Source organism: Grus americana, chromosome 6 (genome assembly GCF_028858705.1).
Source record: "Grus americana isolate bGruAme1 chromosome 6, bGruAme1.mat, whole genome shotgun sequence".
Taxonomy (NCBI): Eukaryota; Metazoa; Chordata; class Aves; order Gruiformes; family Gruidae; genus Grus; species Grus americana.
Window position 1 is genome coordinate 34,352,675 of NC_072857.1, and position 24,369 is coordinate 34,377,043.

At 35.4% G+C, this 24,369-nt stretch overlaps 1 protein-coding gene across 3 annotated transcripts in view; it reads right to left on the reverse strand.

Moving 5' to 3' along the window:
* Positions 1-24,369, reverse strand: part of GLS (glutaminase) — a 64,143-nt gene that overhangs the window by 20,075 nt on the left and 19,699 nt on the right. For 2 of the 3 annotated variants that reach the window (XM_054829489.1, XM_054829491.1), the window contains exons 7-14: positions 22,549-22,607; positions 14,926-14,958; positions 14,593-14,651; positions 13,382-13,448; positions 12,775-12,825; positions 10,158-10,334; positions 8,893-9,024; positions 7,130-7,222 (exon numbers count right to left, since the gene is read on the reverse strand). In XM_054829489.1, coding sequence (XP_054685464.1) covers positions 7,130-7,222; positions 8,893-9,024; positions 10,158-10,334; positions 12,775-12,825; positions 13,382-13,448; positions 14,593-14,651; positions 14,926-14,958; positions 22,549-22,607 — 671 coding nt within the window. Of the gene's footprint in view, positions 1-3,054; positions 6,278-7,129; positions 7,223-8,892; positions 9,025-10,157; positions 10,335-12,774; positions 12,826-13,381; positions 13,449-14,592; positions 14,652-14,925; positions 14,959-22,548; positions 22,608-24,369 lie in introns of those variants that run through there. The other variant, XM_054829490.1, reaches the window with a different exon arrangement.

Here is a 24,369-nt window from a genome sequence, read left to right on the forward strand (position 1 = left end):
ACGATCTCCAGAGATCCCTTCCAAGCTCTAAGACCTTATGGTTTCATTCTTAGGTTGCTTACAGTCACTAGAATCTCCTGCACTTCATACAAATGGCTTATGATGATCACACCCAGCTAAGAAAAAATCACCTGATTTAAGAAAAGATGCAGTATGAAGATAAGTTTCCAGTTTACATTGTGCACAAGAATTCTGTAATAACACATGGGTGCTTCAAATTCTGTATACCAGCTGTTTGGCAACTCAGGTGAAAAGCCTACTTAACAATAGTACTTAGCTATTAAAGAACCTTCCAAAGAAACTAACAGGTATTTTTTGACTGTATTATCAAAACAATTACTTCGAGTTTTTAGAATATTCAACAATGTAAAAATAAGAATCAAATTTGAGCAACTTCACTGAAAAATCATGATGCCAAACAGATTAACAGAAGTGCAAATACAAGGGGGAAAAAAAAGAGAGTCAGACTTTATTCCAAGTCTGACCAAATAATAATGAAATTAATGTATAGTGATCTTTAACAGAAGCACTACCAACTGCCCATAATAGTGCTACTTAACGGGAGAAGATCTGCTGTAACTGATCAGATAAAGGCACCAGAGGAAGTCTGGAAAGTAGATATGTGGAAGCCAGCTTTTGCCTTCTGCAAGCATAACTGGTATCAGGAAAGCATGCGGACAACGCTGCAGCAGGCACCAGCTCAGTGCCAGCTTGGTCAAAATCAGAGCAGAGCAGCAGCTGAAACAGGAAGCGTCACCTTAGAACAGATACGCTCCCCCGCGTGCCCACTGCATACATGAAATACATGAAAGTACGGCTGGCTGGAACATTTTGGAGTTTAGAAAAGCGTTCTGAAATTCTTTCCTTTTCCCCTTGTCCTTCTTTCAACCCCGTTTCCCCATCAGCTTTAGTGCTGAGGTGCCAAAGTCTCTATTATTCTCCCAATGTGCAAACACGTCCGTCTTTCTCTTTTTAAAAAATCTTCATGGTCCAGCTAACTCTAACACCCTTACTATAGGTCATGCATCCACGTCAGCTTCATTACCTACATTAAATTCTGTTTAAACTACTTAAACCAGAGGGGGGGGGAACCAACAAAAAAACCCAACCAAAAACTTGCCACCACCACCACACACAGCCTAAACTCTCTTGTAGGGTTGCTTTAGTTAAACTGCAGTTTGAGATGCAACCATTACAGAAGGCCTGCTATGCACAAAAGAAGTGCATGTGCATTTTCAGATGCACCTGAACTATGTGCAGAGCTGTGCTGCTCTCAAGTCTTGCAAAAACTTCTAAATGCTAAAAGTTCAAGTGATATCAAAAGTCTGCAGAAAGCATTATTAGACATCGATAATAAAATCAACTTCTACCTGCATGAAAACCCAAAGGAAACAGGGTGTTTCTATTTTGCACACTATATTCTCTAGAAAGAACAAATGGCAAGTCAGAAACCACATTTGATTCCAAGTAGGTAGCTTAATAGACTGCAACAAACCATTCAACATACCAGGACATAAATCCCTGAAGGAAAATGGGAGCATGCATGACCCATCCTTTAAAAGCGTGTCATTACGCAGACTACTTAGTCATGCATTTTCTAAACAGGACAAGAAGTGTGGAACAGACAAGATACTAGCATCATAAAAAAAAAATAGAGTTTAGTTTTAGTTAGATTTCTACCTGATTTAAAGCCTCTTGCCATCCCTGCAACTACTAGGGACATTTGTGACATTCAAATTCCTCAGAGACTCTGCATTTAAGATAAATTATTAGGCGTATTTAGTCATCCTAATAAGAACTCCGCTGAAAAAAGTCTATTCTTCTTTCACTGGAATAACTGCTCTGGATTCCCACCAGAAAGCTACAGAAATATTTAAACAAAATTAAAAAATAAAATAGTAAAACCTTACGAACAATGTTTAGCATACTAAAACATTATACAGAAATTATGAAGCTCATAATTAACTACTTTGCTCACAGCTAACTACTGTGCATCAATGACATGTATGTATCAAGACCAAGAGGAATAAGCAGCATGAAAAAACAACATACTCTCTATCCCCCCTCCCACCCACCCTTCTTCTGACTCCATTGCCTTTTTATTCACCTGCCCACCCACTGGTCTTTTGACACAAATGCACAAATGCACAATGAAAACCAGGATCTAAGAGCCAAAGTAATTCTACAGTAAATCACCCGTGGTTCTCTCTCTGTATCTACAACCCTTCTGCCTTTCCTCCTCTTTATGACTTCTAGAGAATCAATTTTTTGATATGCCGTATGTATGATGAACACAGAGCTAATTTTAAAAACGTAGTACAAGTAACTGCAGTTTATAAACCTATCTACAGAAAAACTAAATTAATAATTATGGCCATCCTCAGTATGGACATGTCTGTAGTGACAAAATCTTGCCTCAGAATCATCACATTATAAATACATTTACTATTTAGTATCTCAAATTTTCACAGGGCAAAAAAAGCAAGCCTGTGGAAAAAAAAGGGCAAGTGTTTTGCCAGAAACCCAGATTCAACAAATCGTTGCTCAGACCCCACTGTTGCTACTACAAGGATGTGGTTTTTGGACCACCTTCCTTGCTGTGCGTGATTTATTACAAGCTGTATTTTTCACTTCATACTGCTCAGGACTACTACTACCCTGGCACTGGTGCCATTAACCACCTATTTTCCAAGTGCCTGAATGAATATCTTCAAAACCACACAAACACGCAGTGACGATAAAAACCTACTGCACCATGACATTTTTATTAGAGAAGCCATGGTGAGAAAGTTTTGCTACTTTGATCTTTGCTTTCAACTTTCCAAGATAACAGTTCCAAGAGAAAAAAAAAATAATAATTGATTATTGTACAAAATGTTAAAGAAATCTTAGGAAGGTTTTCAATGACTGATTTAACTAAATCTGCTTATTCCACCTAGTTTTCCAGAACTTTTATCTTTTTTAGAACAGAGCACTCACTATCTCACTTCAGTCTCAAAAATGTGTTTGAACAAATCCGTTCTCCATTGAGAGAAAAAAAATACAATAAAAATCAGCTTAAAATAAATTTATTAAACAATACAAAATTAAGCATGCCGGAAACCGAGATACATAAATAACATACAATGCAAATGAAAAATGGAAAATGAGACAGGTAACTTAACAACTGAGCCAAAAAGTACAACACAAATGCTAAAATAAAATTTTAAAAAGCATTTACATTTCTAATGAAATGTTAATGATGCTGACAAAGAAAAACAAACAAACAGCTAAAATGCTTGAATATCAAGAATTGCTATTACTGTAGCACAGGTGAACACTAAAACCGTTGCGGACTTCGAACGTTCAATGCCTAGCCTCTATCGCCGCGTTCTTGCGGACCCGCTCGCCACGCACAGCGCCGGCACGGCTAAGTGGTGGTGGCAGACCTAACTATGGTCCCAGCTGCTGTGCACCCTGTCACGGACAAGAGCCATCTGCAGACGTGGCGGGCCACGACGAGAAACCGTGAGTAAATCATTGGTCCAAAGGAGTCTCCTCCTAACTAGAGGCTGGCTTAAATTCTGAGACAGGCTGCAAAAGCATATATTACAGAACTGTAATATATATATATCTAAAGTAAAGATTGTGTAAGCTGTACCCTAAATATTCTTATTATGCATATTAAAGATCTCATAGTTTCCTTAATTTCCTATTGCCCATGCAGGACTTGCCTCTACCATAACTTTTGTATGTAACTGACAAACATAAATACGGTAAAGATTTTTATTTTCAAGTTGAAACCCAGATGGAACAATTTTCCATCTTCAACCATGTTTTTAGAATTAGCTTGAAATAGCACTAAAAATCAGAAAATAAAGTGTGTAGATTTAATATGCAAATCCTGCATCATACATTTTCCTTTTCTAATTAAATCAGTAATTTAACTAGCAACATGTCATCACTGTAAATACTTTTCATTAGCAGCACAGACACATTACGTTCCCTCTTGCAACTGAGGGTATTTCAGGTAAAGACATGTTTTGCAGGATCTGAATACTTGTTATGTCTTGGCAACTACTAGTTTACTGTAAAATCCTCCAACAGGTGAGACATTTTCACATTCATGACTTTGCCTTTACTTATTTTATTTTCAAGATAAGCACTGACAAACCTAACCTTATCGATAGCGATAAGATTATAAAACAGCTATTATTCAGCAATTCATGGCTGACATTCAGTACTGACATCTGCACCACAGATTTACCTCTTCATCCCAGTAGGACTTCAAATTCACTGAAAATTGATGTTCTGTATTGTTTTGTTTAAACGTTTTAATCCTAGGCTTCAAAGACAGGAAGCCCATCTTTTTACAATACGCTGCTAGATGAAGATTATTCAGGGTTTAGTCAGAGCTTATTTCAAATGTTTGTGCAAAACTAACAATACCTAAACAGAGTAATCAGAACAGCTTGCTTTCTCAGAGAGCATCGGCTTTGCTTTATGCATCTCCCTTAATTCACAAACATCCAGATGGGACAAAAAGGGGCAGGAAAAACCTAACTCTCCCCTTATGCAAAACTCGTCTGAGTCCAGTTTGGAGTTTTAGATAAACTAAAAGGAGAGGGATTGGGGGAGGGAGAAGTGGTGGAGGTGTTACTAAGGAATTATCTGTCATTGTCTCTTAAAACACTCAACCAGCTAATACCATTTATCATTGTTTGGACAAGTTTTCAACAGCTTTATAAACAGGATTCTGCATTATGTGGACCAGGGGTGGGATATATCTGCAAGCTTTTAAAGGGGAAAACTTTATAAAAATAGAGAATAATTTTCTAAGATTTTTAGCATCATTAAGAATCTAATAGCTACAAGTATCAAGAATTTAGCAAGTCTGTGCCCTCTGTCCAGCATCGCCTAGGAGCCTATTTGAAGTTTACACACACCATTTCAAGAGACACTCTGCTCAAGATACTCAAAATTATCAAGTTAGCAGATGCACAGATGCAGTTGCCAGTAGAAGAATGCAAGTCCTGTTTCTTAGCAAGCTGACAGAGGTGCAAACTCACTATCATTTTAAAAAGTAGCAGTTAATGATCTCTTTTTACAAATTCGCTCATGTGTAAGTAAACGAAACCTCTGATCTTACACATGAACATGCACACACACTAGCGGCTGAAAAATAAGTTAATTGTAAACACTTTTACTAACACCTACCTATCTGCTTCGCTCCCAATATACTTCCTGCTCACGACTCGGTTACCACTCCAAACCCAAGATTGCTTACATTCCTCTCTAGGGTGGAGCACAGCAGTATTAGTAAGGCAGGCTTCTGAGTCATAACTACCGGCTGGCAGTGCAAGCAGCTAGCAAGACACTCAAAATAGTTTGGTAAGAAATCTTTCTGTTGCATTAGTTAACTTGCAGACAAGGCGGGGGTTTTTCCCCCCCCCTTCTCCCAGTCCTCCCCAGCCATTTTTTCCTCTTTTTATGTAAATGTTAGCATTAATAATTATTAAAGGTGTCATCAAAAAATATATATATAATCTTCACTAGCATGGCATATCCAAAGGATCCATTTCTATTCAAAGCGATTTGAAAGCTCATTTAAAAAAAAAAAGAGGATACAATAATAACATGACTCAGAACCTATCTCCACTTAATAGATAATTATTTAGAGATTCATGAATTTGCTGTATTTTGCTGACACTATTGTACTTTATATTCTCATTAAAATTCTTCTATCTTTACATGCTGACCCTGATAAGAGGACACATCGTAAGTTCTTGCTTAGCTCTGAAAGTTAGTTTACTTAAAATTCTCAGATATAAACAAAAATAAACAGATATACACAAAAGTGGTATATCTTTGAAAACATTCAGATTTACTTTTTTTTTTTAAAAAAAAGTAAATATGTTTTAAGTACCTACAAAAGTTAGTTAACAGTTTTGGTTTTGTTGTTTGCATGTGCTTCCCCGCCCGACCCCTCTCCCCTTGAACTTTGACAGTCTTTTTTGGTATAGCATACAGAATTTATACAAAATGTATATATAAAATGAAACACCAGGCAAACAATATTCAAATCAAAGTTAAATCTAGAGATGCTTGAGAGTTTTAAATGAAGAATTTAATGAAACTAGAACCCATTCGTTTAGTTTTGCTCTCCCCGACCTTCCATTCTATACACTACGGTTCTGGAGATGTCCTCGTTTGATTCAGGTGACACTTTTTTCCATACTGTTTCTTTTAAAGCAAGTTCTTGCTGGAGATTCTCATAGTCCATTGGTCCAAAGGAATGCTAGTTGTTCAAGCAACATACATTATTTATTAGTGTGTTTGAAGGAAAAAAATCCATACTTGCAGTCAATGCTATCAGACTCAAGTTTTTCACCTCTTCACATAAACTGTTATTTTCACTTTTCCAGTTATTAAAAAAAACCCAAATTCCAAACTGGGTATTTTTTAAGATGTATACATGCAAATAGAAGCACTCTAAAAATCATTCTACTGTATCTTCTCCTATTGAAATCTTCATGCCTTAGTTAAAACATTAACGGTAATAAAAGCAAAGAGGTTTTCCTTATCTCAAGGACCCTCACGCTTCTATCTTTTGCACATGTAGCTGGAGCGGATTCAGTTCATCCAGTTCATTCCCAGAGATCGCTTACACCACTTCCTTAGTAACAGGCACTTGTCTACAGCATGTAACACCTGAATTCACTGCCTGTGCAACTCTCAGCAAGACGTGGTCTCAGAGATATCACTGTGGAAAAGTGCTAAACACACATCTCATGCATTGCAGCACAGAACAGAAAGGCTAAGCCTTTGACCAGCTGGTCAAATCTTTATTAAAGGCAACCAGAACAGTAAAACTCTTTGCAACTTTTATCAGATACCATATACTTACTCTAGCACGGGAGATGAACTGCATGAAACAGAGTTACAAATCTAATATGAAATTCTACTACACAAACCCCTGTGATAGTGTGGCCCACCCAGGTAAGTGTCCACTACTAACATTAACTAACTAGTTTATCTGAAAGCTTTGATGCAATACATGTCATTGAGCAGTTTTGCAATTAGAGAAGAACTTTCCATATTTCTTCTCATGTCCACAAGCAATACTCACTGAACACACATATTAACTTACCCGCTGATCACCACCTTCTCTGCGAGGATCAAGCTTTTTTGCAAAGTGTCTCAAATTATCGTAGTTATGGAAATTGCACAAAGAAACCAGATCCTGCAAATATTAGAAAACCATACATTATTATTTGCATATGACAGTCAAATGCATATATTAATACTACCACTTGTGGTTTACATCATATCCTAGTAACTTAAACGAGTCATAAGAGAAGCTTATTTAATAAATTACTACTAATCTCTGTAAGGCCTTTTGAACACAACAAAATGATATGATTAAGTTCTAACACCACCTTTAAACTCCTTTTTAAAGTAAGACAAACCAGGTAGCAATTTACAAAATATATATTTTAATATGTTTCTCCTCCAGCTGTATTAAATACTTCAGGAACAGGAAGAATAGTCTGGGCTAGTCTAGTATATAAAACTTTTAAATTCAATCAAAAGGATAAAACAAGGAAACGTATGATGTGATTGTAAGTCCATTTGAATTACAACATGAAATTTTGTAATTACAAAACTTTGCTATGCTGTTGTATTTTTACAAGTGAATGTTACATCAGGTTACTTGTATGCCACGATGATCGGTCAGTTCTTAGGTCTCATTATAACACAGAATAAATGCAGTAAATCCTTCACCTACCTACTGTTCTATGATTTTGTATTTAAATTATCAAGTACAAGACTATTTCATATGAAATATTTTAAAGCATTTAAACTAGAATTAGTTAACTCCTAGTACTCTTAATTTGCAACTGTACAGATGTTAGATAAATAGAAGTATGAAAAGTTTTAACTGCTGCTCATCCACATGATCTAAACCCTTGCATACTGTAAATTCCATGCTGTTGTCAATAACCCTAGGAACTAGTACCACTGCTGCAGCTTAACTGTTATCACTACTTTAAAACAACAACCACCAAACAGAAAACCAACAAGAAAAAGCCTCGTTATGCCTTCAACTTCCAATGCATTACCAATAATCCTGCATTTCCTACAGGGCTCTAGATAGCCCACCGTTCTCTTTTTTGAGCCTTTTTTCCCCTCCCATTTATAATTACTTAATCAGTATTACAAGGTGGTTTTGGGGAGAAAAGAAAAAACTGGTTTTTTACATTCTCCTCACCCACAAAACATCTTTATTACTTGTTACAAAGTACCCTGCGAAAATCTCTCCTGCTTCTAATTCTGCTATCAACAGACTGTCCACAGCCCTTTCTATAGCAAGAGACAGAACCAGGAAGAGCTTGCCCAACAACAGGGTCTGATGTATGAAGATATTTTTTATGTCAGATTATTCACAAAAGTCTGTTTAAAAATCTAGCAGAACAGCAGTATTTCATGAGAATCTTTTTCTTTCATGGCAATGAAATGAGTTGCATTTCCAAAGTTTTGAAAATTGTTTACTTTATGACTGGAGAGGAAAAGAAGTCTATAAATAAAGCTCTATAGCTTCTAATGCAGCATACAGAAGACCAGCTCTTTCATTACTTCATGAAGTGTTCCTTTTCAAATCTTTTCCACAATAAGTTTCTCCAGTGATTTTGGCATTGTATTTTCTAAATGCTTACTGAATTAGCGTTATTTGTTACTAAAACGGAAACATCTCTTCTTGGCCTTGGATCAGATGAATCTTGCTATGTATAGTAGAGTAATGAATCACTGTTTAATTCAGTTAAATCTCAGCTATGCTAACTGAAGCTCAGCAAACATCAGCTGCAAAAGAAAGAAAAAAACCCCCACCACACTAAAGGCAATGCTGCTTACATGACAAAAGTGAATTCCTTTCACACTGTTGCCCATCTTGTCCAAAGGAGGTGACCAGCACATCAAGCCCATGACATTAGGAACAACCAGAAGAATCCCACCAGCAACTCCAGACTTTGCAGGAAGACCAACCTATAGAATAATTAGACAATTAGCCCTCTGCAAACATTCTTCATTATTGCAACACAATGCATTAGCATTTTTGTGAATATTAATATGCAGCATTTATAAGATAGAGGTCTGGAAAGTAATTTAAGCTGGGAAAGCATTACTACTTGCCTCTTTTTATATAGACAATAACCTGAAGCACAGCTCGTGGCAATCTGAGGTACACGATCATAAAGTTATTTGCTCTCAGTAACAAAGAGTGTCAGTAATACAGTGAAAAAGGTAATTCAAATTATTATAAAAAGCAATTATGACTAAGCAGTAGCATACAAGTGTATCTGTCATGAACAGTTTGCAACAAGGTAGTACAAAGCCATATACATTAAAACTTTGATTGGAAAGGGTAAAAAAACCACTAAGAAAACAGAAGAGTCTGTCCATAAAGCCATCCAATAACCTACTTATCTACAATCTGGATAAAGGTATTGCTTTTTTCCTATAGGAACTAACATGTCACATATCCCCATAGCTCAGTAAGCTAATAACTTTTCAGTCACACAAAGCATCATAATCAATTTTACTTGTATGCAATGAGGAAAAACTAAAGACACTCAAACCAAAATGCTGAACACACAAATAAGGTGCAGTACATCTCTAAATACTTACATGTAAGAAACGTACTGCTGGAAAATGGAAGCATAGTATATACGCTGTGTGTGACAGCCGCTTTTAGAACACACGAGAACAATTTATGAAACAGCCTGAGTTGGTGAAGAAAAAGCAACTGTCTGCAAAGGCTTTCTGCTACCCTTTTCTCCCACACAGCAGGATTTCTTGAGTTATGCTGTTTCCAGTTACATCTGCATCAACCACTTGTTTCTCTCATGAAGAGCCTCTCTTAAAGGACAGTATTTAACATGAAAAGGACTCCCAAATGTGAAGTGGCAGAGAATAGTAAGTACTATAACGTATGGTGTACTAGACATGCCATGAATTCTAGGTGGGATTTTCCCATATGGTTTGTTCAAATTCTAAACGATTAATGTAACACCCCCTTCCTCACCCCAGAAGCCAGCCGGCCAGCCCTGGAACATGGAAAACAATCGCACAGACCAACCTTCCTGGTCAGCTATGATTAATATCTGAAAACTACTTACATGGAAGGCAAACTGCCCTGAGAAGTCGTACATGCCACAGGAATGCATTAAGCTCAAGGTGTTCCGGACTGCTTCAGGACTCAGTACTCTTTCACCAGTGATTGGGCAAAAGCCGCCGTTAGCCAGAGTTGCTGCCATCACACTTGCCGACTCACATGTCACTTCTATCGAGCAAAGCTTATGAAAAAGAAATTGAGATTATAAGAACTGATACTTCTAGCACAGCAAGGCCAACTATAGCAGGATCAACGATATGTCTCTATAGAAATAACATTTCATAAAATAACCTGTAGCGTAACGTTTATTACAGGTGACGCTAGTAGCATCAACTAATACGGTCTGAATCTTCCAACTATAAAGATCCCAGCAACAGTGTTTGTAAGCCCTCTTAATACTTTGGGATAGTATTTTACATGGGTTAGTGTCTCCGCCTGATTCCTCCCCCCACCCCCCCTTACGTTCCATTGAGAGGAAGAGGTCTGGAAAACAATCTTGGTATTCTGCATCTGCTTAAACAGAAAAGCCACAGAATGACTGGGGTTTTTTTCCAATTTGAGTTTGTTTTGTGTGGCTTTTTTTTAAGCCTTAGAAGACCACACACATTTATTAAAAGTACATTTTAAAGCTGCAAACTCTAGCACATGCAAGTCTTAATGCCAGCACTTCCTGCTGATGCAGCCGCATTTCACCTTTCTCTCATATATGCTTTTTGATATATTAATGATACGACCACACCATAGTTTCTCCCAGGATCCCTGCTTCAGTACAGACTATACATACTTTGGTGACACATCAGGAAATGTGATATGATGCCATCACCTGATGTTGCCTCATTTCTGCAGAAACCAAAAGATAAGCTGGTTTCAACCTGAAACTGAAATGCTACTCTGAAAAGTAAACAAACTAGTGCTTGTATTCTTGCTTTTGCCAAACAGTCATTACACGATACTTCATGAAGTTACCTAAGCCAAGTTTGCATGAGTAGTTACTACCTGGAATTCTTATTTTCCGGGTGCCAAACTCAATACATCCTAGTCCAATCAACTGGAGTTGCAAATCAAGAGATTGTCAGAGACGCATCTAAAATGGCAACTGTGTTTTAAACATATGAAGTATTACATAATATCACCTACTTTGAAAAAAAGTGTTTCTAGGTTCTCACTTTAAGCACCTGCGTTTTGTACCTCGGTTCTCTAAAATGAGAATAATCCATCCTGACTTTACAGAGACAATAGGAAAATAAGTTTATTCCTGTTCAGAAAGTTCCAATTACACAAAGGAGGAGCATTACAGAAAACACAAAGAAAAGAAATAACTAGCCTTTTAAGTAGAATCTGAGCAGAGTGGTGGAAAGTAAGTGTTGTACAGTGAGGAGAAGAAAAGAAAAACAGAATTGCCACTCGTGTATGAGCTGCCCTTTTTCCGAGTGTGGAGTGAAAAGGGCATTTTGCAAGGGGAAGAAAGAATGACACGCAGTTATGAAATTAGAGATAACAATGCATGAAAATGAGGCCAAATTAAAATACATCCGAAAAGTTAGGTTTGGCATTTCTTAACTTAGGAATAGCTTTGCACTCAGAAACATATCAGGACTTGAGGCAGTGGGATAGGAAGCATTTAAAAAGCATGTTTAAACAGTAAATTCAAATAAATTATCAGTTTTGTTCTGTAACAGAAGTTCAGAGAAGACTATTAGTTTGTACCTAGTTTCCAACTCAAGAAGAGGTCAACTAAGGCTAATCACATATACCTTACTTCATCAACAGTCAACTCCATTTAAGATTAGAGCAGGTGCATCCCAATACAAAAACCTCAGATAAAATTTGCATTTAAAAAAATACTGTTTATAATTTGCATGAGTGAGAGCATGTCTCATGAATCAAAAGCAGATTCATTCTGAGAACTAAACTCTGGATTTTTTTTTTTAAACTATCCCAGACAGACTGAATCAGTAACACAATTTGAACTGCCTCTTGAGAACTACATGCAGCAGAGCTGAGAGTTGTGAATGTTTTAACATTGGGAAACCCTTACTGAGGAAATACCTCACACTTGCCAAGTTCTCATTTTGTGACAGTTGCAAATAACTTGCTGAAAGTAAAAAAGAAAAAAACAAACAAAAAAAAGGGGGAGGAGAGATTATACATGACTAGATTCTTTGTGTTACTCATAAGCATTGAACTAAACAAAAGGGAGGAGATATTATTTCATTTATAACACTACCCTTGAGCTTCCAACACAGCATGCATATACTACTGTAGTTACACATAGAGTTTAAAGTATTTCACAGTACAATATAGAGCAGCAACCCAAAGAAGCAGAAATATTTTGTCAAACTCATTGAAGTAATACAAAACATTTTAAGCTTCTAACTACTAGTGCTTTAAAGACTATTGCTAGTTTGAATTAGCAATAAAGACACCTAAGTATATCACCTAAACAAAAGCAAATCTGGATACATCAAATGTACATTGTTCACTTCCAAACAGAGTTTAACAGAAGCTGACGAGTTTAACTCTAAGCCATTAAAGCCTTCATATCTATGAACAAATCAGCTTCTACTGCTTATAATAGTAATTTTAAGTCTATAATGAGTCTCAATTTCAAAGTCAGTTACCTGAAAATAGAAGTCTAGTATAGCAACCATATCCGTGCCTTCAGGAAAGCACTGAGGAAGAAAAATAAAGAGAGTCTTTAGGTAAAATTATGATTTTTTTTAAGTACTGCTTTTAGAGAGACATAAATTAAGCTATATTCCTGTCAGCATATTAACGTTAGGCTGATTTAAAATCAAATATGTACTTATACATAACAAGTAGAAAACTTAAATCACGTCAGATTTAAAAATAACACAGTGCAGTGAGGTCAATAAATGAGGTATTAAAATATTTTTCAGTAGAGCTTTCAACATCTTTAAATCAGCAAACTTCAAAATGCATCTAGGAGTTTTATAAAGTCATCCGTACAGCACAGATTATGCATTTTACAACAGATAAAACGAATTATCATGGCTATGATACAAAAAAAATATTACAGGTGTTCTATTAGAATAACATAAGTATCGCGCTTTCTAAATGACAGCATTTTGAGTAACAGGATGAAAACATATACAGTATTAGAATAATTTATGCCATACTGTACATTACATAAATTAAAAATCTCCACAGACTATGAAAAAACCCCACCACACAGTCTTCAAAATACAATTAACAAAAGAGATCAACCTTTTTTTCTTTCAAGTAATAGCCGATCGCAAAGTTTCTATCTCCACTCTCTCTTTCGGACTGGAACCTTAAAAAAAAAAAAAAAATAAAACCGAGACAAGACAACATGTCAAACAAACAAAAAAACAACTGCTGAACTTCAGAGACGCATAACGCAATTCAGTAAAACTGCATGTAAAGGATACGTTACTTCTGAATACAAACATTCTACGAATGGGACAGAAGTTGCCATAGAAGCTCACCCCAGTACAGCCAGTTGGATGGAGCGAGTTAGCTCTGACATCCAAATACACACGGTACTGGCTACCTACGCATACATAAGCTGACTTGGAGATAAGGCAAAGAAGCGCAAGACCCTGCTCTTAGAAGGGTTTCCAAGAAGGCCACAGGGGCACGAAACACCCCACAGGGAGCTGTAGTGAAAGGGTCATTCACTGACAACACTGACCAAACCAGAGAAGAATCCACGGATCAAGCTGCGGGTCAAACAGCAAGCAGCCCGATGGCTGCACTGTTTATCGTGATGATTAAGTTCAGGATGAAACCTAAAGGAGGAATCTGTATGGGTACATGGGTAGGTAATTCTCGCCTGTCGGTTCCTTCCACTTTTACATTAACAAAGCTCAGAAAAACACTAGTTATCTCATTCTGCTTCTCTGCACGTGCATGCCAATGAGCAACCTGGAAGCAACTCTGCTATATGGCATCCTTAGGATTTTCCCAGTGCTGCCTCAAAAAGCTCTCAGGACTTTTGGAATGCTATACATTGAGTTAAGGGGGGGAATTGTTTTAGAAGAGAATTTAAACAGGCAAAGTCAAAAAGCATGAAGAGTCCCAAGTGTATAAAGTACGCTATCTAAACATTTGATGATATGCAGCCATCGACATGCAGAGTTTAATTTTTAATATGAATGCCAGGAAGATAAAAGTTGCACTTACAGCTCTCACTGTCATAGCACCAACAGAGCACTAAGACAGAATAATGACATTTCAAAGAGGTAACCGACACTTTTATGTGAGATTTAGCCACACTCATGTCAGACATGCACAACTTCAGTTCCTATAAATTTTAAGCCAAAGACAGCCTCAAATATTAGGAATGAAATGATGGGTTTAATGCAAATAACTGAACTTTGCCATAAACTCAGTATGTCAACTATCAGTTGAGGCATTTTCCACCTCACTTCATTAAGTAAATAAAAAATACTTACGTAGCATTACTGAATCCAACATACTCATTACCAGCCATTTTATTCATGAATTGCATCACCTGTTGGAGACAGAGAGGAGGGGGAGAAAAGCATGCTAACATTTTCGGACATCAAAAAGTTGTAACTGATGAACTTTCAATCCAGCCTTACTCTAAACCTTGTAACATAACTTTACAAATGCAATCCAAATCACTAAGTGTTTAAACAACCAAGTACAGATAAAAATACAAAACATTTGAAGTTAGTAAAATTTCACTTGCAATTCCCTTGCCATCTTGAGACTTTTCGCACTGAATTTAAGTTTAGAAAAGGAATGTTATAACATTAACTTACGTAGTCAAATTTTTCTGCATTATTTGCTCCTTGCTGCAAGAAAAGAAAAAATAATTTACAAAAATTGTTAACGTAAGAAAGAAGTTAGTTCACTTAACAGTATTAGGATTTTTAATGCTTATAACTAAGGTATGAGGCTAATTAAGAACAAGGTACTACAATCATTTCATATATTAACGAAAAAATTAAAGTGTTAGATAAGTAAATCTTTCATTATCATTTAAATTAAATAATCCTATTAGACTTATCAAACACCTGTATGTTGGAAATGAATTTAAACTGAAAAAGGTATGCTTTATTTTAAGTGCTCTCTATTCAACTTTACGTGCTTGGCATAAGTAAACGTAGTAGATAAGTAAAAAATACTAAAGTAACTACAATCAGGATAATTATAATGAAAACACTAACTTTTTATAGATTAGTAACCCAAAGGTATTCTTATATTACCAACAGAGCTGAGCATAAGAAAGTTCAGGCTACTGAAATTAAAATATTTCCATGGCTAACGCCCATGCTAAGAATTTAGAATGAAGACTTAAAATAAAGTGTTACCCCTTACTATGAAAAGCACTGTATTTAATAAAAAAAAATCTGATTTGATTAATATCTGATCAATGTCCTACCTATTAAAAATTAAATACTTAGAAAAATGGAATTTAACATTGTAGAGTACATAATTCTGCTAACAATGCAAGGAGAAATCTAAATCCAACTTAACGAGGATGCTAGTGAAACTTAAATCTTAGGGTTGGTTGGTTTGGTTTCTTGGGGAGGACGAGGGGTGTTATTTTGGGGCTTCTTCCCTCCCTCCCCCCATTTAAGAACATTCTCAAATTTAGTAGCTGCCAGTTAAAGATGCATTAATTCTTTATAGGTCTCTGACAGGTGACCTTTCACAAATTCCTATAGCAAGATGTTGAAAGAGGGGTGGGAGGTAAAAAATAGCACATGGTCTACTGGGAGGAGTTTTTAATTTTTTTGAAGTAGCCAAGTAGTATTTTTTGAAGGAAGTTTAAAAAAAAACAATGGCATCACATACACAAGTGGAAACAATGTATTTGGAGAAGATATTTTTATAAATAATTTTAGTATTAAAGATACTCCATTTAAATAACAGAATTCAGTTTAACATATCTCAAACAATTCAAGACACTACTTGCACTGTGTTTAGTATGGGAATGGGGAAGGAAGTGGAAAAAACTGAAGCTTTATATCAACCAGTATTTTACTTAATGAAATGCGTAAAGCCAGTCTCATTTCCCACTCTGTATGTGGATTAGGGTGTTGCAGATAATCTCTGAAGCCCATGCATCAGCTCGTCTACAAGAGGATGTGCAGTCATACACGTACGATCACTAGCTGAAAGGAACACCACACTCTTTTGTCAAAATTATGCGCCAGTGGTTATCTTATGCTTAAAGGCTAATGACCTTACTATTAGAGGCAATAATCTCTAGCTAATTTGCAATAAGATAAAAAAAAATCATGACACATTTCATCAAAATGTTCCTGTATAATATACCAGAACACAAGTCTTAAAAATTTAACTCCAAATCTGTTCAATGAAAAATAATTAAAAGAAGAAATTACCAACTTCATTGAACTGTTGCAGTTGTCAAAATATTCCATAGATCCTAATGCTGTAAAATATGTAACAACATTTAAACCACAAAAACCTTTTCAACCTTTCAAATGCACAATGAACATCTTTTTCTGGGAAAGTGGGTCAGCATTAGTTATGGGATGCTGCATTGATAATTGTATGGTTAGACACGTATAATAAATTGAAACAAGTTCTTTTGTTAAAAAAAAAGAAAGAGGAAGGAAGGGATCATGCTTTCTGCAAAAATATAAATACATAATACACTTTTTTTTGCCCAGTTGAAAAAAAAATCCCTAGCCCTTCAACGAAAACCTGGCTTTACTAGCAGCGTATAAAATTGGTGGGCAAAAGACTCAATGTAAATTTTCCACATCAACTTGTTGTAAAAAAAAGGTTTCTTTTCAAAATTTACATCTAATCTCATATTTTGGGAAGAAAATCTTCTGTATACTAACTCATATGATGCATTTTTAGTCCTTGATGTTCCACACACTTGTATAGGTACTCGGTATCACACACAAAAGCATTGTTACTGAAATTAGACTGCTTGTATACCTAAAATATTTGCCTAAGTAATAACATGACCAAGACTTCAGTGGGGATTTAACATAACAGGTAACTAAAACAGAAAACTTTGCTTCCATACACACGATGACTAAAAAAACCAACATATTAGTTTCCCTCTTTCAGCAGCTGACAGAGGTATGCTGCTGCTCCTAAAAAGCTGAAGAGACACAGAGGCAACACACATTCTATGATTAAAATTCAATTGCAAATATAAAATCCTAACATTCAGAATACTGAGCAACTTTTCCATAATAATTTAAAAAAAATATGAGAGACAAGAAAGCTTCTGTTCTTGCACCAGTGCTTCTTATTTTTAGCTCGGTTTAGCCTATGAGGTTGGGGGCACTGTGACAGTATTTCTTAAAAAGTATTTTTATTTAAGTTCAGATGCAATTCGTCTGTCTAGAACATCAAAGGAAACGTTCCATGCACTAACTCCACAAACACTTAGTACATTTACTGGAACATATGTTCATATACACACTTACTGTATACATGCTTGTGTGTATATATACATATGAAAAAGCACTTCTAAATGAATACAAAATGAAATTGAAGCAGTTTGATAGGTAGAAAATTCAAACTTGCAGAAGACAGCTCAATACAATTTTGTAAACACTTAAAATCACAACGGACACTATGGCTGTCAATCATAAGTTTGAATTTTTTGACTGTGTCAGGTTTTAGTGATCTTCCCTTTTTTAAAAAAAAAAACAAAACAAACAAACCACCAAGGTACTTTTATTTGTATTTCTACTAGGAGAATATAAGCAGTTGCATAGGTTGCATGCCTATATATATATCCATAGGAAAGAGACCCATGGATACTTACCAGAGCTTGCAACAACAAAATTCGGCAATATTTATTAGAAAAGTAGTTAATAGTAGCCACTTCTCATTGATCAACATTCAATGTTTATATGCTTATACCAGTAAGCTCATACCATGTGTCTCTTGTTAAAATAATTTTTCAACTTAGAATCTAAGCCAAGCTAATAAAAACATCTGGATCATGAGAAGTTTATAATCTTCTAATAGAAGACTATTTAAAAATTAATTTCTAGAATTTTTTAAGCCAATTTATAACCTAACCCTATACTGTGATGAAAACATCCAGTGGAAAAAAAATGTTAAACTATGTCAGAGTGCAAGAAAATTTTTTTTTTTTTTTACATTTGTGCATTTTACATCAACTTAACTATTAATGTCTTTATTTTAGCTTTATGTACTTACACATGTTTTTAATTTTATTTGTTAATCTGGGCCTGTTCTGTGAGAAGTGGTGTCTTGACTGCTTAGCGTGCCATTTTCAGCTCTGAAATACTTGAGAGCACACTGTCACAGACAGTATTTGACCCACTAAGACCAACAGTATTATTATTTCAAATACATGTAAGAATTATTTTTGTGTCCTTCAGGTATTAAATACTTGCAAATGTGACCACTGAAAACACGTCATTTCAAGTATCACTACTACATAGTTTATGTCAAATAACATCAAATACATTCAAGTTATAATAAAAAGCAAGTGCAGAATAACATGAACGTACATTCTATTGAAAATTAGTTACTACAAGAAAATTAATAACCCAGGAAGAGAGGAAATATCACCAAAATAAAGACAAGTATCTGGCAGAGAAGATCACAGCACCAACACATGTTTTAAAGTGGTATGCATGAACATTTATACATCAGTCTATCGGGAAGGATAACTGGAGCGGATGGCATAGAGCAATTAAGCTAAATCTGCACTATTTATTGCAACTATATTGTCAAATAAACCCAATCAATCATGCATTTTCCCCACCCATCAAGTATTAGGCCGTAACTGTAGAGGTTTCCTAATAACTGTATCCTGACAGCAAACAGACCCTTGGCACACCTGGACTCATTTATTTTATGACTTATCAGCATACTTAGAAAGCTCTGAAGTATATCGGATGCACCTCTGTTTTGTACAAAAAAAGCAAAGCTTTCATCGAATTAAGTTTTTTCAGTGTCAGCAAGATCAGCATATTCATTTTCTCGTACACCACATTTTTTGCAAGGACTATGAATATTGCTATGTCCCCGAACATGTCTAAATGCTTCCCACATTACTCCGTTACCATAGAACGCCTCCCTTCACCAAGCGTTCAAGTCTGTCGCCACTGTCTGTGTAAGATTCTGCACGCGGCTGGCAGCACTTACAGGTTTTATATTAGCCCAAACCTTTGCTGTTACACTAGGAAAGCTTTTATCTACAGATGGAATCTTGAAGCATACAATAAAAATGACTTAAGATTAACCCCTTGTTCTCTGATGGTTCCTTCCACAGTCATCTGCTTTCAACATAGCTCAGTCTGGACCCTTCCTCTTCATCTCGCTTGCACCCCTAACACACTGCCCTCGCAGCCAGCGAACACAGGTGGAAGTGGGCAATCGCTGACACAACCACTGATATGCCTGGAGTTGACACGCTTTGGGAATTGCGTTTAAGGTTTAAGAAAAAAAAAAAAACCAACAGATCAAAGCATTAAAATCTATTTATACTACAGGCAATGAAGACTTTTCCCAGTCAGTGTGATGTACAGAAAGCTGTGTGGTTACAGAGCACTGAATCTGTGCTAAATCCGTACAGGAGCTGAATCTTCTTCTTTTGAGCACCTATGTTTCCTTGGAGACATGTAAGAATTTACCATCTTATCTAATATCGCTTTTCCACAAACTCCTGTAATTGCCACTACAATTTTCTTTTGATAACAATTATTTGAAAATTGTTATAACTATGTAATTTATGTAAGTAGTAATAAAGGCAAATGGCTGTACAATTACAAACAAAAGGTCCTTAGGGTTTTTCAACAATTTTATTTCATTAAAACTGGCCCCCAGGATGTCCTTTTGCTAAAGCATTTTTATTGTAGATACACACTTTAAATTGCTGGAACAGTGTGTGGAGTGTAATGCAAGTACAGTTAGAACAGAGCCATGAGATAAGGGACCAAAATGTGAATATGTTGTAGTTCCAAGCACATGACAGTAGGAGGATCATTTAAGCTGGTAAAAGCATGACATAGTCATGCCTAAGTAAGCCCAGCAAATGTGCAACTTAACATGCACACGCACTTTATTATTTATTATCATGAATAGCACAGACTAAACATAACATTACAGTTTAGGTCAATGCTCTGTTCCAAGGTACATATACCAAATTCTTAAGGTAGTCAGGAACGCCTTTTCCCCCTACAATGTTAACACATTACATATTCTGACAAAAAGATTACTCCAAGCGTCATCTCTTATCCACAGGTAATCATAAGTTATGTCAGATTCTAAGGGCGGTTGTGTGCAAAGTCATAACAGCTAAACAGCTGCTACATTCAGTACAATGTATGTAAGTTTTGAAAGACTTCTTGTATCAATTTCTCAGAAAGAGAGAAAATAATGAATATCCAAGGAGGTAAAAGCATTCTTAACACTGAAATACAGCAACAATCTCTCCATAGCTATCGACATGCTATCATTAGATAAATCTGTCATACATGGTAAATTCGACCATGTTTACTAATCCCTTCATTTTCTTGGACTCTAGGAGCCATACACAGTCTTCAAGATACTCAAGGAACACCTTAAATAAACAGAATGAATGCAGAGGAACTGAGAGCAAAACATGGGTTAATGAAGCCACCTTTATCCAGAAAAAAAGTCTTAGATTAGATCAAATTTAAATGTGAATTACTCATATCACTGAATAATTAGTAGGAATACTGGTAAGTTGCAGATTGTAAAGAAGTTATTTCACAAAAGATACAACTATAAGTAACTTCGTACCTATGGCCATCTATGTAATTTTCTTCAGAATATATTTAGTTTGGTTAGTTATTCAAATGATAAATGGCACCTTAGTGGAAGCAGTACATAACATAATCTACGTTTTAATCACACTGAAAACAAATAATGGAGTGCGATAAGTATGATATGTGTCCATTAGACGTGCAGTTACCACATGCAAAAACATCAGTGCAATGCAATACTCTTCATAAGAACATTACAGCAAAAAAATAAAAAACCACCCAGCAAAAAAAATCCACCCAACCTTCTAACAAATATCACAGTTGCATGCAGTAAACAAATACATGTTATCTATTTAGAAGTACACCATTTATCAAGAACTATGTGCCTCCTGCAAGAGGCACATGCTTGTGTTTTGCCTTAAGGCCAGTAGGGCATGTTGTAGTAGGACTAACATTTTGACAGTTCAGACAAATGTGTTAAGTCAGATTTTAAAATTCACTATTATCCAAGTGAATTTCAATGCTCAGTCAACCTTTAAAAAATATTAAATGTGAATAAATTTACCTGTCATACTTAAGGCCATTTTCTTTCACCTACAGCTATTAAAGATAAATGTCTTTAAGCAGGAGTTCTTACACCTTTTTTAAATACAAAATAACAGAAAATCATGATCTAAGTAATTTTAAAGTCAACAATTTGGAAATAGGAGGTAGGGAACACTATAGCTAACGGACTTTGAAACATAACGAAGACAAAGGCTGTACATAAGAATTTTTAGATCCCTGAAGTAACTTAAAAACTCCAGGGGACTGACATGCTCCCCACAATTCTAAGCAGGTACCCTTAAAATAAATGTGTTGGTATTTTTACTAGTGGCTACCAGAAAAAGGCAGAAAATACAAGTGAAGTATCTGGCAAACATTAGCATTATGTGGAATTTAAGCAATTTACAACTTCAAGAGATATATAGAGCTATTCTAAGGAAAAGTAAAATACAGCTTTCCGAAATTCGCAAGATCATGGACTAAAGATGTTAAGTCATATTATTCAGCTACGGTTTACTCAGCAAAATACAGGTAACTGTTTCCAAATACACTTATTTAAGAAAGCACATTTAACACTCCAACAGAAACTACGTAACATAGAAGTTAAACATAATTTAGTTGTACAGTATGTTAATAGCGGACAAGTTCAGTATTAAGACTGACGTGCACATATAGCTGCATTGCTCCTGTACAAATTAGAGTATCTTCATTTCTTCTGCACAGCAAGAAATACTCTTGTAACTTTATGCTATATAAGAACATTAGACATTCAGAAACATATTTCTGAGTGCTAAAAAGTATATTCCTGAGGACACTCTCTTAGCATTTAACAAGTATGAGGCAATTCTCTCAGGAGAATATCAAGTGTTGTGCAGTTAAAGAAGGAAACAGAAAGTAAAAACACTAAGGAAAAAGTCTTTCAGCTGCATTATCACTTTTTAAAAATTGCTATTCTAATATTGCATTTGTTTGGAAGTGTTACTATTTCCAAAACATCAGATCTTGTCTATCTGCTAATGAGTAAACTGCCATCAGGTATTGCACATATAAAATGAAAACAGTTCATAATCTACAATATTCTTTTTCTACATTCTATTAAAATACTTCAAGAGAAACTAAAACTTAACTTTTTACCTTGATTAAAGATGTGATCACAATTGCTCCAGCATTCACCATAGGGTTATGAGGCCTGTCTGTGAAATAAAGTTTTCAATTAGAAACGTATTCCAATAAAACCAGTCAAGTGTTTAAGTGGAAAATGATAAATATTAATATATGACTTAAAGCTATGATTATGGAATATAATCCTAAATTAAAAATACTGTAATCTAACATTATACACATTTTTTTGTAACTCTGATCAAAGCATTTTACAGCTTAAAACAACTCAGCTTAATGCCACTTAAAAGTCCAGTAAATTAATCAGTTTGGTATCACTTCTCTTCATGAAAATTTTCAATCCCCTCCACTGTTCCAAGATTTGATCAATGCAACATTTGCAAGTGGAAAAATCCTTAAGGGACTTTCCAAATTTTCTCCAAATTAGCAAGTCTCAGGGATTTTAAAAGTGTTCTTTAAAATAAGGAAGTTTAAGAACTGGAATTCCCTTTTATTGCTGTACATAAATAAAAAATCCTGATTCTTGTTAAGAATCAGAGATTTCTATTGGCAGCTGCTGAAATACAAATAACAATTTACTCATCCTCACTAGAATTTAACTTACTTTATAATTGACTTGCATATACCTGCTACACTTAAGTTTTTCTTTTTATCACTGATCTCCATATTAAGAGTATTTTTGCATTCCCAGTCATTTTTGACTGCTCATGTGAAGGAGTCACTTTTTTTTCTTCTTTTTCCAAAAATGTTTTCCTTATCAGCTGTCTACTTTTCCCAAATACAAGTTTTCATTCATCAACGTCTATTTTCTACAGTTACTATTTATTTATTTTTTAACTAACATTTTTGCTATGCCTTCTAACTACAATGTTGATTTTTGAGGGTTCTAATGTCTGAAAGCCTCAATCAATTCTCAATACATAAATACTGTAACAGGTTTGAATTCTTTTTATTTGCTGTTACTTTGTTTATTTCCAAATTGGAAAAAACATTCAGTTTAAAAAAAACCACCACATAAACAGTTTGCTATTTTTACATATAATACACACAGAGGCACACTAAATAGAACTTGAGATGATTGCTTTTTGGAGATTAGTCTGATATTCACAGTACATACACACACACACACTTTTTCCCATGAAAATTACACTGGTCATAGTCAATGGCACTTAGCCATCTATGACTACGATCGATTTATCCCGCAGTGGATGCCATCAGCAAGGGGATTCCACATTGCACAAAAACAAGAAGCAAAGATTGATACTGTAATTGCAACAGTTTTCCAAAAAGGTGAACTCTTCTATTAATCTTTTGAAAGAGGTATAAAACTCGGCAAAGCCAACTGACATACATCACTAAAAACAAAACCACACACATATACTCTCTCTATATATAATCAAATAATAACGGCAATGATCTGCTCAGACTGAAAAAAGTCTTTTACGCAGCTTCTCTGCAAGTCTCTCATATTGCTGTATCATCTCATTGTACTGTGGACTAAATTCATGTTTTTATCCTTAACGAAAAGCGCAAGTCATAATGACCCTTTAATTTTGACTGGGGTGCCCTGACTAAGTCTAGCACTGATTCAATGATTTGTCTCTTGCATAAACAACCCACCTAACAGCTTCTGAATAGTAAATATATTCTCCAATACAGGGCTCTGTTTCTCCTGTAGGAAGGAGATACTTGTCTAGAACAGCCTTTTACATAGAGGACTGCAATATATTTAAAAGGTGTATCTAAATTCAAAATAAATAATTGACTTAATTACCTAAATATCTCTCCACTGGAGATCACTATTGAATGGGGAGAAATATGTATTTTTTTAACACC